This window comes from Elaeis guineensis, chromosome 11 (assembly GCF_000442705.2).
Source record: "Elaeis guineensis isolate ETL-2024a chromosome 11, EG11, whole genome shotgun sequence".
In the NCBI taxonomy this organism is placed as follows: Eukaryota; Viridiplantae; Streptophyta; class Magnoliopsida; order Arecales; family Arecaceae; genus Elaeis; species Elaeis guineensis.
The window spans coordinates 3,268,125-3,283,612 of NC_026003.2; the positions used below are offsets into that span (position 1 = coordinate 3,268,125).

Here is a 15,488-nt window from a genome sequence, read left to right on the forward strand (position 1 = left end):
AGGGTCAAGAGCCTGGTTCATGTCTTCCCTGGTTACTCCCATTAATTAGTAACTGACTGGCTTGGCTGAGCTAGAACCAACTTAAACTTGGGCTTGGTTACAATCAAGAAAATCTTTTTCTTAACTTGGTCGATCTCAAGGCAAATTTAGACTGTTGATAGATTTGCTCATTGAAATACTTCTAAAGAACTTGTGGTCTCTGAAGAACACCTGTGACCTAGTAGGACCTTTAAGCTACGAGCCATATATAACTTGTGTTTGGCTCAAAACGTGGCAACATAGGCTCTCATCATAAGCTCCGTGGAGCCTGTTCAGTCCTTAAGCTCCAACCGAAATTAAAAGTAGTATATCATGTATCTCAATTTGGTTATTATTTAGTAATAAGAAGTCTAATTTTTGTGTTTATTCATTAGAACAAATATAATTCAAATAAAAATATAGTTACTCCTGTCTCCAAGCAGCTATTTCTTTTATGCGGTGGTCTGGCTCTAAACAAGCATAGCACTACATGAGTCTTCCAAGCAAGGAGTCGCCTTTTAGTTCACAGAAGTGCTCATGATTCAGATAGTATGTTCTGACAATTTGGTCCCAAGACCAGGGGCCCAACCGCTAAGTTCTTAAATAGGTGCCAATCTTAAAACTAATTTTGTGCCCTGGTTCATTTTGTAGCTACCAGCAGGAAATAATGGACTGCAACAGGTCAGGTTTAGCTCGCCAATTTTCCAAAATGAGATGGTTTTCAATTGGACTTCTGCATGCGGACTGCCACATAAACTGATATTAGACAAAATGAGTTCTTAAAGCCTATTTAACATGCAGTCTAGTGCCAGTGACATACATCATGATTGCATCCAATCACTGAACAATCAAGCAAACAGTCTCCCTCTTGAGAACAGGTAGCTACTTTGCTCCCATGACTTGGAGGATGCCTGTATAACATAATCTGGCCATCATAGAAATTTAAAGTTTCCATTGAAGCAAAAAAGGTCATATCTGATAAACTCATCTTGCATTCCCCTTGCGAAGAAATATACCCCCAATTCTGATGCTGAAGATTACTGACTAGCCGCTGCAAAATCCATGAGGGCGTAGCAACGAGACACATCTCATCCCAAAAACATAATGGTCGGGGAGAAGATAAAGCAGGGCATGAAGAAACACAATACAGGCTCTGAGGGCGATATACACCAAATGCATCAGCATAAAAATCAGACGGAGGCTAATTGAAGCATTTCTATATCAATTTTATGAAAAAGGTATACCATGTTTTGGCTTCCTCACTATAAATACAACATCAGCATTTATACAAAAGAATTCCTTCAAACGGTAGGACCGGCAGCAACTACATATGAATGGTGATATGATGATGACAAAGGATTACAGCTACTGCCAAGCTCAGCTTTTCCATCATGACCCAACGAACATGCAAAACTGGTGCCCATCTTTCGGGCCAGTTGCAACAGGTTGAGATGGCATTATGATGTTTTATTCACTGAATTTCTGTACCTCTTCCTTTTCTTGTAGAGTCGCATACATGGTGTGTAAGCCTTGCTTAATTCAAGGCATGATATCGAAACTCACTCTCATGGATTGCAATCATCTGTGTATCATATATGGCAAAAACTTGGCCGAAAAAGTAAAAAAGGTGGCTAATCCCGAGCAGCTTTATTCCTTCTTGCAGCTATGGGCTTTGGCAAGCCATCGAAAAGAGGCCTAGCAAGAACTTCAGGTTTCAAAGTCCACTTGCTCGTTGACCATATGGAGGAGGAGCTGTTGTCAGCATCTTGCAAACTGGAAGTGCTGGATGATTTACGGACAGCAGAGAATCCACCAGCCATGGAGTCTCCAAAAGAAACACCATTTTGGTGACCCATATCCATATCTGTTCGGCTCCCTGATTTTGGCCTCAGGGCAAGGCCTTTCGCTGTCCTCCCTGTGAACTCCCCACTGCTATCCTCCAACAACAGTTCTGGCGTTTGCCGTGATGGAAAAGCATCAGATTTTTGACGCCTCCTAATGGATCTCTCAGCCTCGCTGTTGTCAACAGCTTCAGCTTCAACTATTTTGTCCTCCACAACCTCACCATTTTCCAATGAGAATCCATTTGCCACACTTCTAGTCCTCCAATTCCAGCTATGAAGTGGGTCAGAGATTGGTGACTCTCCTGGAAACTGTTTGTTCTCCAAGCAGAGGGATCTGCCTGTTTTGTACACAACCTCTTCAGTGCCTTCGGGTCTTGGAGCACTTTTAGGGCGTGTGAGACCGTAGTATCCCTGTAAACTGCTCATGGCTGGGGAGATTTTGCATGGAGGGGGTTTCAACTTGAAGGATTGGAATGAATCTAAGACATCAATATAAGGCTGATGGGGAGGAGTCTGTTCTCTGCAATAACTTCCAGCATAACATGAGAAAAATAATATGGAAATAATCTTGCAATTCATAATATGGACAACTAAAATGCTCTGCAATGAATAATGAATCTTGTAAACAGCTGTCTAAGAGCAAGAAAACTGCAAGACTACAACACAGAGTGGTCAACATGGTTTTATAAGAGTACTGACAAAGTGCTAAATCAACAACCATCTGCTAATCATGGTCTCAAAAAATTCTACTTTTGACAACCAGTCTACTTTGAATTTGGATTAGTTACAATTTGTAAACACAAGATAACATAAACAATAAATGGTATCATTGAAAAGCTGTATTTTCCAACGACACATCATATCTTTTCTCCCAAAGAAAGCTTACAAGTTATACTGATTTTTTTTTCAGAAGTAACACCTCACCCCTAGACCATTAAACATCAATATCAGAAGGCACTTGAACGATTAAACATTCCATCTAAGGTTCATGAACATTTTGAGGAAGGTCAATGGCATCCCATAACCATCAATCAGAATGATTTTCTGCCCATGCTGAGCAATGATTTCTACTGCTTGCTTCCCTCAGATTAAAGTTTTACCATATCAACCAGGAGTTACTGCATTAGAATATGCTCATGCATACAGCATCAATTTATACATTCTGAGATCCTCAACACTGGGTTTACAAATCCCTTTACAATGCAGTGAAGGGACAGAAAATAGCCATTCTTTTAAGACATCAAGCAATCCACCAATAAAACATTATTGGAATATGCAGGTCAAAGTTATATTGTTACAAGGCATATGATTTGAACTCCAAAGTAAAGGTTCCTGGCCTACAATGATTTGATACGTTTGTCATCCTTTGTCTGTTAAGCAGCTTCAGTGGTAAAGATAAGCAAAAGCAGATTAAAAAGAAAGAGTTAAAGATTAGAGACATGGACACCTCCCAGCAGAGGGAGAATATAGCTATTGAAATTCAGTACCATAAACCATTTTCACAAATAGTAGAGATGTCAGATGATATTTCTGATTGGAACTTCCTTTGAAATTTAAAACATTTGGATCCATAACACACGAATGTAAGTATTGTGCATGTAGTATTAATGCTAAACATTCAGAATAACAAGGAATCGGTCATCTACTCAGAGTGGTCACTTGGGTGGTGATTCTAATCAGATAACATGTAAACTAGGAGAAAAGTAGATTTCACTAGGAATTCAGTTCTTGTAGATATAAAGGACAAATTAATGAGAACTGAATAGCATAGGATAATCATGTGCAATAAGTACTATGTGATGTTCCAATTAAAACTGAGGTGGGATCGGTATGAAATGGATGTGTGGCAAGAAAAAATTAAACAAAAAAAGGATGGAAATTTAGAAATTCTTGAGAATACTTCTGCTAGTTGGATAGTTGATCCATTACAAGAAAAAGATGGTCAGACAACCAGGTGGAACTTGGGTAGTTCGTTACAACTGTAGATCCATTTATAGTTCAAAGGACACTCAAATTGATGATCTCTAAAACTGAAAATTGAAAATGGACATCTGGAATGAAAGAATCAGGGTAACCAACAATGAAGATAAGGAAATGGTCAAAAGAGAAGGGCCAAAGCGCGCACATATGAAGAAGAAATGAGGAAAAAGAAAGGGACTAAGACATAGATGATTAAGAATAAAATAACTGATGGAAGCTGTAGCAAGTCATAGAGGAAAATGAGAGAACTGTATGTGCATCAAAATCCACCACTCATAATACTTTTATAGTTCTGGGTGGTTAAATCATTCAACAAAGAGCTGAAGCATGACATTTGAACTTAAAAGAGAAGGAAAGCATTTGAAGGTGGAGGAGCAAAAAAAGGTCAACTGAAAACAGGAAAAGACAACTGTACTTTTCATTTTCCTGTTTTCCCTCAACTGCATTGCACATTAAAGGGCATTGACTAAGTAAAAAACTAAGTGCTCACCTTTTTAATGACCTTATCTTTTCATTTTTCCCTATTATTGATACTTGTTCTTCTTGTGCCCTATCATTTGGATTTCAAATATAAACATCATTGTTCATTAACCTAGGGATTATTCATGGTTGGCTGAAGCAATTCAGTTACCAAAACTACAATGGAAAATGAAAGCTTACCCTTAAGTTTTTATCCTCCACATACAAGAAAAATTTTGTGCATACTAATGATATATACGGTCTTCATACAGTCAACGTCCTCTGAAAGAATGGCAATATCTTAAAGTTATTATACAACTTAAACAAATGAAGAAAGCAATTTTGATTTCTCAGCATGCAAAATGCAGTTATGTTATTGAAATCTTTGTTTGAAAAGGTAAAAATTGGTCAGGTAAAGTCCAGGTTTTGCCCCAAATTAAGATCTGGCACAGATCTGGCACGACAGGACCCAACCTTGTTATGCATCAAATCTAGGAGTTGAACCCAACGTTAACACTATGATGATGATCATCATCATCATCCATGGCTTTTCATCTGTAATATAGGGATAGCAACCCAAAGACAACAAGCTTCACATATAATGTTTCCAGGCAGGTAACACTATAGTTCATAACCATGCGCAAACTCCTAATTCAATGTACAAATGTTAGCTTGATTACTTTGTAAAGATAAGCAGCCTCTTATGGTGGACTTAAAAAGGGAAAACCAGGCACAATAATGTTCATGCATGGTAGATCTAGTTATCTAACTGTTAAGCATGTATATCATGATTCATGACTCTTTCTGATAATATGTAAGAAGAAACATGTTCTTTTATGCATCCATGCAGACTGAAATAGACATTGCAAATGCCATACAGTGAAAGGGCTAAAGAAATATTGGTGATAACCCATGCTCAATCAATACTTCCATTCTTGCAGTGCAAAGAAGTGAGATGATGGTAGGAAGATGATGGATCATTATGTATTAACACTTAGAAAGACTTGCATTGAGGGACCTTAGTGGATTACATTTAATTTCATTCTTCACAATGATTAAAAGTCCTCTATGAAGCACAAATACAGATTCTGCATACAGATTAACACATGATACTGAAATGCTGATGCAACAGGTGTCCAAAGATAGCATATGACATCCATAGAGCACAATGAGTTATTAAAATAATGTAGCCATACTCACACAGCAAATATTCAAATCCACAATCTCCATTGTTTAGTCATCACTCGAAATTCATTGACCATGGTCCACACTTCATACAATGTCATATACAACACAGATTCTAAAATCAAACTTCCATCATGCCCACTAGTAACATCAATAAAAGGTTAATGCTCATAATCCAACCAAAAATATAAAATAAAAATAAAAAAGATCCCTAATTCCCTTCTCTCAAACCTTTTCAAAAACATCTTGAGCATTTTTGTGATTTTAAAAAATAGAACCTTAAATAAATGTATGACACATATCCTAGCCATATTCAATGCATGCCCTTATCTGATATGTGCGTACCGACCTTGCATATGATATGAAGTATATATACATCCTGAAAATGCCTCCACCTCCAACTTAAACCAGTGTTGTCAAAACCAGCACCCAAGCACCTTAAGAGACCATAGCATCTAGAAAGATTGACTGGGCATCATTTAATTCAAACAAACAAACAACTAAATGCTCCTCTTTTATCATCTTGAATTTTCACTATTATGCCAGGGGGGAAATTTGTATAACTAGGAGTTCAAAGTAACATAATTTCTCTCTCATGTGCACGTGCACGCAGCCTCAGCTCACTTTCTCTTTCCACCCCCCCACCCCCACAAAAAAAAAAAAAAAAAAAAAAAGATCTTCTAACAAAGAAAGCATCTATATTTGTATTACAATCCTTAACTATCTATTTGATTATCCTTTGCCCATCTCTTTCTTCCACTCTTCTTTAGTATGACTCTTTTCAATTACCCACATTTCCCCTCCTTAATTATCCACATATATCTCAATTTTTAAAAAATTAATCATTTTGATTTATTTTATTCTCTTTTTCAATTTGGAAAGCAATCTTATCACTAAAATTTAATGCCAAAAAGAGTCTTAGTAAGATAGCACAATAGTAAACCAATCTGATTCCTCTTTCCTTCATTAAAAAAGTGCTTAACTTTTGACATGTAGAGAATCTTTTTAGTTCCAAATCATTTAATTTACGTACTAGCACTACTATTTTAAAAAAAAAAAATTTATTATCCTTATAAGAAATCTAAAATAGTTTAACTTTGTTTGGTTTTACTCCCCACATGCAATGCATTTGCCCATGTACTAGTGGCACGGAAAAGAAAGATATCAAATATGAGACTAGAAGAAATAGTAAAGCACTGAAATATCTACTAATGATTCCACCAACTTTAGTGGTTCAAATTTCAAAACTTCACCAATTATGCGTATTATAACAAGCAGAAAGATAAGGATAATTACCCGTTATAAGTTGAACCATTTGAAGGAATTGGAGATGGAGAATGCTTTCCTGGCAGAGGAATCTGTAATGATTTGCGAGCAAACATCTGAAGATCTGTCACCAAGCCATTCATTCGTCTTATGTCTGCTACCTACGCATGAGAAACACATTCTTGTAGCATGAGTCAGACTTCAGTAGGATAATACAACAGAACATCTAACTCAGTCAAAATCATTGATTCAATCAAATACAAATGGGAAATAAAAAAAATGTGGAACTATGATATCAGTCCAGGTAGTCTGATCAACATATAAAATGATAGTTTCATCAAATCATCATCCAAAATTTTCTTTTGACTCAATGCTCCCATATGAATGGGGAACATATAAAATGGCATCATTAAGCATTATAATACACCCATTTGTACCACCCATCGGTCAAATAGTTAAAATAGACAACAAGCATGCATTAAGATTCAACATATCACCAAAACCAAGTAGCAAAACCATCAAAAGATTCATCTTTTCTACCATATGATTGTAATGCTCCCAGGGAAATATTTAAAATCAACGTAACACCTAGGAAACAAACATTGTTCAGAACACAGGGCCAACGAAAGAAAACAGCAAAAAAGAAAGCATGCCATTTACCTCGACACCATACTTTATGGCAACGCCGGCAAGCGTATCCATCTTCGAGACCCGGTGCTCGATATAATTAACACCCATCGGGGACGAAGAGGAAGAAGACGGCAGAGACGAAGAGGAGGACGCTGGGATCGCCGAAAAGCTATCAAACTCTCTCTCCATCAAACCCTCAGAAAATTGGAAAGAATTTCCATTCCTTCTAACTCTCACCGCCTGCATCTCTCCGATGGAAAACGAACATCTACCTTCTCCTCAACCAAAACAAATGGACGAAAACCTAAAATCCCCGGAAATGTAGAGATTCTCCCATCTGAAACCCAAAACCATATCCGTTCCTCGCATCAACCAATGCCCGACCTAATTTTCGCAAATTACATCCCAAACCGTGGGAATTGAACCACGGAAAGAACCCTAAATTCCCCAGAACCGGCGAGAAAATAGGCAAGGGAGGAGGTGAAGAGAGGGACGGGGAAGGCGAGCGAGACGCGACGGCTCAAGAAGCTTCCATGAGGCTGGACTCGGTTTTGGAACCTACGACAGGTGGCGCTATTCCAGCGCCTGTCGACAGAATTTCCTTCCGAGCACGACAGTTGGTTTCTAAAATATAATATAATATTTTAATATATAAAATATTATATAATATCATCATATTGTTATATTATATAATATATTATTATAATATAGAATGTTAAGATTCGAATCCATCTATGAAATAAATAAAATTAAATTAAAATTTTTGTATACATATCTAAGATTATAAATCGGCCATATTGGTCCACCTTTCGATCTGACCCACGAAGATCCGATCCGAATTATTTAAAAAGAACCATAGATCTAGATTGGATTTTAAAATTGGATCCATTCTATTTTTCGAATCGGATCTAAATTTCCTGAATTTTGATCCAACCCAATCCAACCTAACTCAATCCACTTAAATTTTTGAGTTTATATGGATCTTATGTTCAATTATTCGATTGACCCAAATGGATTATATGACTCAAACCTATTATATGCTAGTATGGGTTAAGCATAAATTACAGCGGACTGTCCATCTACACAACATTATCTTCTTCTCTTTCTACCCTATAATTGAGTGGCACTCATTAATTCAAACTAATGGAGTTCCTAACAAACATTATCTTTCTTTTCTACTTTCACAAGACATCCTTCGCATCAAACCTACACAATCTTTTTAACTCAAGAAATTTAAAAAATTAGTAGGAAATAGATATTTACTTTCAATTGCATCCCCCACCCAGCTTCCATATATATATATATATATATATATATATATATATAGGTACATCTTGACAATTTTTTGGAATGTAATTGTCACATGTTGATGACCACTCCAAAAATTATTGTATTGCGAATGTTATTGGATAGTAAATTTGTAACATTAACTTCAACCCACTCATAGGAATCGATTGAATAGCTATAGTTTATGCCTATTGGTTAATTTGACCCATGATCCAATTCGAACTCGAATCGAATCCATATTTTATAGATTAGAACCAAATATACATGGACCTGACTCGATTCGAATGACCCATTGGGTCAAAAAATTTGATTATGGACTCGATCGATCCGATCCGATCCGATCCGATTTTCTATTAGATTGGGTTTGGATCCAATATCAAGATTCGATCAAAGAATCGAGTTGGACCAGAGTCACTCATGATCCGATCCCCGACCCAGTTACACCCTTATGTATATTCTTCTAAATATTCAAATTTGCATGAGTACCTTCATAAAATTACTATTTATATATATATATATATTATATATATATTTTATATATTTTATATTTATATATTGCATGACTATCTATAAAATTTTTTTAATTATTTAAATTTTAAATCGTTAATTTTTTAATGATGTTTAATGATTTGGATACATATGCAAAAATAATAAAAAAAATAAAGATATACATACAAAATAAATATTTTGTGAGGATATATATATAAATATTAATTTTAAAAAAATATTTATATAAATTTAAATATTTTAAAAAAATATACATACAAAAAAAATATGTCTATATTAACATAAATATTATATTATATTAATATAATATTAATATCATATTATATAAATATTTATAAAAATAATAATAATAAAATATTTTTGAAAAAAAAATATCAATTTTTATCCTATAAAAAATTCTAAAACTTATCTCCATGAATTTACGGTTCGATAAGGCATGAAAAATATCTTTTTATGATTTTTTTTTTTTTCCTCCGTCTATTTCCCTCGACCGAAACAAGCCTCAAATGGCAAAACATAATTTATGACTTTCACACGGCCCTTTGGGTTTGCGTTACAAACCACCAATTCATACCCGTGGCCAATCTCGATTAGAGGGATTTAATATTCCGGAAAATCATAACCGTCGCCACGACAAAAGAAGAAGCATTTTGGTAAATGACTCGGGCCTTTTAGCGTTGCTCTTTCCTTTCTGGCCCCTGGATATCGCTCATTTTGCTCTGCTCCCTTCGTTGCTCCGTTTACGTCCGTGTCTCAAAAGGTACCCATGTTCATACCACCAACTATTTTCCCAACGTGTGTTTGGATCTTTACATGCGGAAGTAATTAAGATCTACCATCAAAATGCTTTTAATTATGTTCACACGGTAAGAGTTGTTGGTTGATTCTGCGCGTTACTCGGCAAAATAACGTGCCCTCTCTCTCCCAGGGGTCATTGGAGGTTCGACAACGTTCTCTGAAAAAATAAAAATTTTAAAAAATAAAAAAAAACGAACCAATTATTGCTGAGGTTAGATCACGCCCGTCGATTTAATGCGTTTTTTTGAGTGAGATAAATACAGTGGAAACCACACATCATGATCGTCCATTTTGTTCGTCGTGGCACCATGTCACCCCATCAGAGTGATAATGGCTTTGATGGATGCAGGTGGAAAGTAACGTTAATGTTTCGCCGCGGTCCCATTTGGATTTGCAGCACAAACACCATGATGGCTGCGATGAGTCCCCTGTCGCAATGAACAGAAAGATGTGAACGTGAGTGCTTCGAGTCTCGTCTCCGCTGCAACCTCTTCTCTGGCAGTCTGGCTCGCCACATCATCTCATGCTGAATGGTTCGTATGTTCCAGCAAACTTGGGAGCCGATAGAGGTTTATCGGATTTAATTCAATGGACTTATCGTGTGGTTGTATTTAGTTAATTTGTTAGGGTGCAAAGTCTGACAAAATGTAATCAACATGGCTTCATTATGCGGCTTAGTTTCTTGGTCTGCAAAAATCTGCGAAGTCTCACAGAGACCACAGGTTTTTGGCTTTCCCTTGGCTTGAAGACAAGTTGATGTGGTAGGTCCCATTTGGAAGAAAACTGATGTACCAAAAGCACGTTTGGTCAATCTGAAAGCAAGGACATATTGGGATCACCTGGATGGATGATCCAAAATTTGAGAGGAGAGCATGTGGCAGAGATGCATTTGACAATCATGGTGATTGCTGATGCGGAACCGCAAGAAGTTGTGAGAGATGCAAATCATGAAAATTGTAGTTTCTCCACCGTCAACAGCGTCATAATTGGATGCAGTTATTCATTCGTCGATGGGCTTGAACGTGGAGTCCACTCCCAGTGCGGAGACGTATATCCATGCTTCCCAACGTATTTAGGACTCGTTTTGTTCGCAGATAGGACTTTTTTTTTTTTTTTTTAAAATAATTTTTTAAAAAATTATTTTTTAAAAATAAAATTTTAATATATTGAATTAATCGTAGAATGATTAATTATAAAATAGCTTACATTTGGTTCAGCACTCATTTTTTTAAAAAAACTAAATAAAATACCTATTAATTCATATTAGATATAAGACCATACTTTTTTACTCCTAAACTTTATATAAATATTAATATTATATTTATATTAATATTAAATATAATATTAATATATTATAATATAATATTAGATCATAATAATTTATTATGTTAACATAATAATAATATATATTAATATTATATTAATATTTTAATATAATAAATTATTAATATAGATATTAAATATAATATTATATTAATATAAATATTAATATGTTAATATAAGTATTATATTAATATTAATATTATATTCATATAAATATTAATATAAAATTATATTATTATCCAGTATTTCATCATAACCATTCATTGATATTTTACAAAATCTTATCGTAGATCTTAAAAGGATATTTTGGGATAGAAAAAAGTACTACCACTTTCCATCCCATGGGAAGTGCTAAAATCCACCTCCCTCATGGGTTTTCACTTCTCATGAAATATGAAAAGTGATTTTCCATAGGAAGAGCTTTTTCCATTCTTCTTCCTCTTAAAACTCTAAACAAACAAGAGGCTCCATCTCCACTTCTCAAAAACTGTCTCTTTCCTCCTCCACTTCCCATCAACCAAAGCAGTCCTCAGTTTCATCATGAACTCTCACATTGAAGAGGACTTGTTCTTTCCACATCCTCATCTTTTCACATCACAATGCATTTACTTTCATCATAAACTATCTGATGTAGGATGCAGATGAAGATGTAACTAATTTCTTCTTCCTTTTCAGCAATCAAATAATAAATAGTAACAAATCTAACAAGATCTAAACTTTCAAAGGAGAAAAGCATTAATTAAAGTAGGTGGATCTTTCTAGTATGTATAACTATTCCTTTAATTTTAAGAATCTAGGATCGAAGGCGATTGAGAAATCCCTTTTTTGATTAGACTTCGCAATTCAGATTCAGATCTAAAAAAAAATTCAAAAAGATAAATTTTACTTACCAATAATAATAATCTCCTCAATAGATCTATGAAGATTCAGCTCAGATGATCACTCGATTCGACCTTAGAAAAGTTAGGTTGCTACAGGTGGTTGCGATCCCAATTCGTGGTAAAACTTCGCGAATCTAAAATTAAAACACCTTCAGGCATTACTCCGGATCGGCGTCTCGGATAATAGATGGCATGTGGAGAGGTGGTGCTTTTTTTTTATTTTGGCATAGGGATGAGTTCAGGCACAGAAAGAAAAACTCAGAAGACGAAAGGAAGAACCAAGAAGAGGAAGAGGATCTCTAGATTGGAGAAGAAAGCAATAGCTCTAATTTCTTTTTTATTCCATCCCTTCTAAAGCTTTGTGGGATTTTATAGACCGAATAAGTCTTATTCAAAAGTTTAATTTCAAACCTAGATAAGATAATAAATTTCAAACCTAGATAAGATAACAAATTTCAAACCTAGATAAAATAACAAACTCTTGACTTCAAATCTAGGGACTTATCTAAAAAAATATGATAAATTAAAATAACATAAAAAATTCAAAAATAAATAAAAAATCTTCAAATCCATATGTCGGCTTTAGGTTGCAGATCTGCACCATCTTTGTTGACAGATCTGGAATTTGGATTTGGATGTGATTTCTTAATTTGGGTGGCGCCAACACAGTTCCTCTTTCTTTTAGTCTTCTTTATGGTGCAAGCTAGGGAATTGGGACTCTCCTTTGGACGGCATCAGGGGTCTATCAAGGCTCCAACTCGAGTAGTGACGCAGTGCAAAGGTGGCATCAAAGTAGCACATATGGCAGTCTGAAATAGTAGCTGCTCACATATTAAAAAATAATAACTTATAAAGTATAAGAACTCTTATTGATGTAGTTAGACCTGACTTAGTCAAGCCAGATGGTGGGTTGCGAACTGGTGTCCACACCAATTTTCTTGAGGTGGAAAAAACTCAGCTTTGATGAGTACGGTCCACTATTGCTCTGGAACTGTTCAAGCTGATCTGGATCGATCCGTTGCAACTCTTCTAGGGTGATTCATGTATTCTCGAATTTAGATCAGCCTTACCATCGGACTAGATATCACTGATATCCATGCTTTCTAGTTGACACAATCTGCCCATCTAAAAACTTATCGATGCGATCATGTTTTCTTGGAATAGTGGGCGGTGGACACTTAGGGTGGGGTTCACTCTCAAGAAAAGGATCCAATTCAAGCATATTACTAGGTATCGTTATTGGCTCCTTGTATTTTATTAGATCAGATACATTGAATGTTGAGCTTATGTCACAATCAGATGGTAAATCTACAATATAGGCATTCGATCCTAGTTTCTTCAAGATCTTAAAATATCCAGCTCTATGTGCATGGAGTTTCTTGATGGCTCCTGATGAAAACTGCTCTGACCTTACTCGAATCATAACATAGTCTCTCTCAGTAAAGTTATAAGATCTACGATGTAAACCTACAAGCTGCTTATACATTTGATTGCTGACCTTAATTTTATTTTTAATGTATTCATACAGATCCTGAAGATGTTGTGCAAATGATTCTGCATCTTCTGATGACCTAACATGCCAGGGTAATGGGATTAAGTCCACTAGTTTATGGTGACGATAACCATATGCAACTTCAAATGGCATCTTACCAATGGACCTATTGACAGAATCATTGTAAGCAAACTTGGCTTGGGATAAGATTAAATCTTAATTACTGACATTAGACACCTAAGAAGGTTGCCTAAACTCCTATTAACAATTTCAATCTGGCCATCAGTCTATGGGTGATATGCAGATGAGAAATTGAGTTTTATTCCTCACAAATGCCATAAAATTTTCTAGAAATAACTCAAGAATCTGACGTCACGGTCTGAAATAATAGACTTAGATAGACCATGCAATTTCACAACCTCATCAAAGTATAAGCGAGCTACTCTAGATGCATTTGAAGCTTTAGGATATGATAAAAAGTGAGCCATTTTCGAAAACCTATCTACTACAACACAAATAGAGTCATTCTTACGGATGATTCAGGACAAGCCTAGAAAAAGTCGATGCTAACATCTTGCCACGGACGGTCGGGGACAAGCAATGGCATGTACAGACTAGTGTGTTATTTAGGATGTTTTGCTACGGCACATGTACGATACTGGACTATAATTCTCGCGACATCTCTCTTCAAACTGGGCCAGTAGAACTGATTTTCCATAGCTTCAATCGTCTTATTCTGTCCAAAATATCAGACAGTCTTTCCACATATAATTTTCACACTAAAAATTTTCTTATAGATGTCCGTGGGATAAATGCACAGTCAATTATTTCTAAACAAGAATCCATCCTGAAAAACATACTTACTAAGTTTTCTAGACGGTCTTTATTGTAGGGTAGCATAAATCTCTTTAAAGTCAGGGCAGTCAGAATAATTTTTCTTTAACTTCTCAAATCTGACAAATTTAACACTAATGGTAGACAAAAGGGTGACTCTACGATTTAAAGCATCTGCAACTTGATTTACAGATTCAATCCTATGTTTCAGTATAAATATATAGGATTAAAGAAATTCAACCCACTTGGCATGTCTATGGTTTAGTTTTTTTTGTGAATTTAAAAATCTAAGGGCTTCATGATCCATATACAAGACGAATTCGAAAGGCAATAGGTAATGCCTCCTAAACCTCAAAGTCGGTACTATCGCATAAAATTCTTTATCATATATAGAGTACTTTTGTTTAGCCTCATTCAATTTCTCACTGAAGTATATGATAGGGTGGCACTCTTGAATCAACACTCCTCCTATTCCTACACCTGATGCATCACACTCAACCTCAAAAACTTTATTGAAATCAGATAGTCGTAGGATAGGAGTTTGAGTCGTCTTGTCCTTAATTTTTCAAAAAGCTTTATCAGTCAATTTTGTCCACTTAAATATCCCTTATAGATACAGTTTGTGATAAGAGCCATAGTTGAACTGAATCCTTTAATAAATCGACGGTAAAAGTTGGCTAAACCATAAAAACTTGGAACATCGTGAATATTCTTAGGTACTGACCACTCTACTATAGCTCGAATCTTTTCAGAGTCTACAGTTATTCCTTCAGATGTTACAACGAATCTTAAGAATACAATCCTATTAGTCATGAAAGCACGTTTCTTAAGATTTGTATATAGACTTTCGTTCTAAGGGTCAAACAGGCTTATCGAAAATGGCTAAGATGGTTCTCTCTTGTTCGACTAAAGATGAAGATATCATCGAAGTACACGATCACGAATAATCCAATGAAGGGTCGCAATACCTGAGTTATAATCCTC

At 35.6% G+C, this 15,488-nt stretch overlaps 1 protein-coding gene across 1 annotated transcript; it reads right to left on the minus strand.

Moving 5' to 3' along the window:
* Positions 1–1,215: 1,215 nt before the first annotated feature.
* On the minus strand, positions 1,216–7,914 carry LOC105053721 (uncharacterized). The gene is made up of 3 exons (XM_010934979.3): positions 7,413–7,914; positions 6,783–6,913; positions 1,216–2,382 (listed from the first exon to the last, which is right to left on the minus strand). The coding sequence occupies exons 1-3, from the start codon at positions 7,626–7,628 to the stop codon at positions 1,650–1,652; spliced, it is 1,080 nt and encodes a 359-aa protein (XP_010933281.2). The 5' UTR covers positions 7,629–7,914; the 3' UTR covers positions 1,216–1,649.
* Between the last annotated feature and the right edge of the window lie 7,574 nt (positions 7,915–15,488).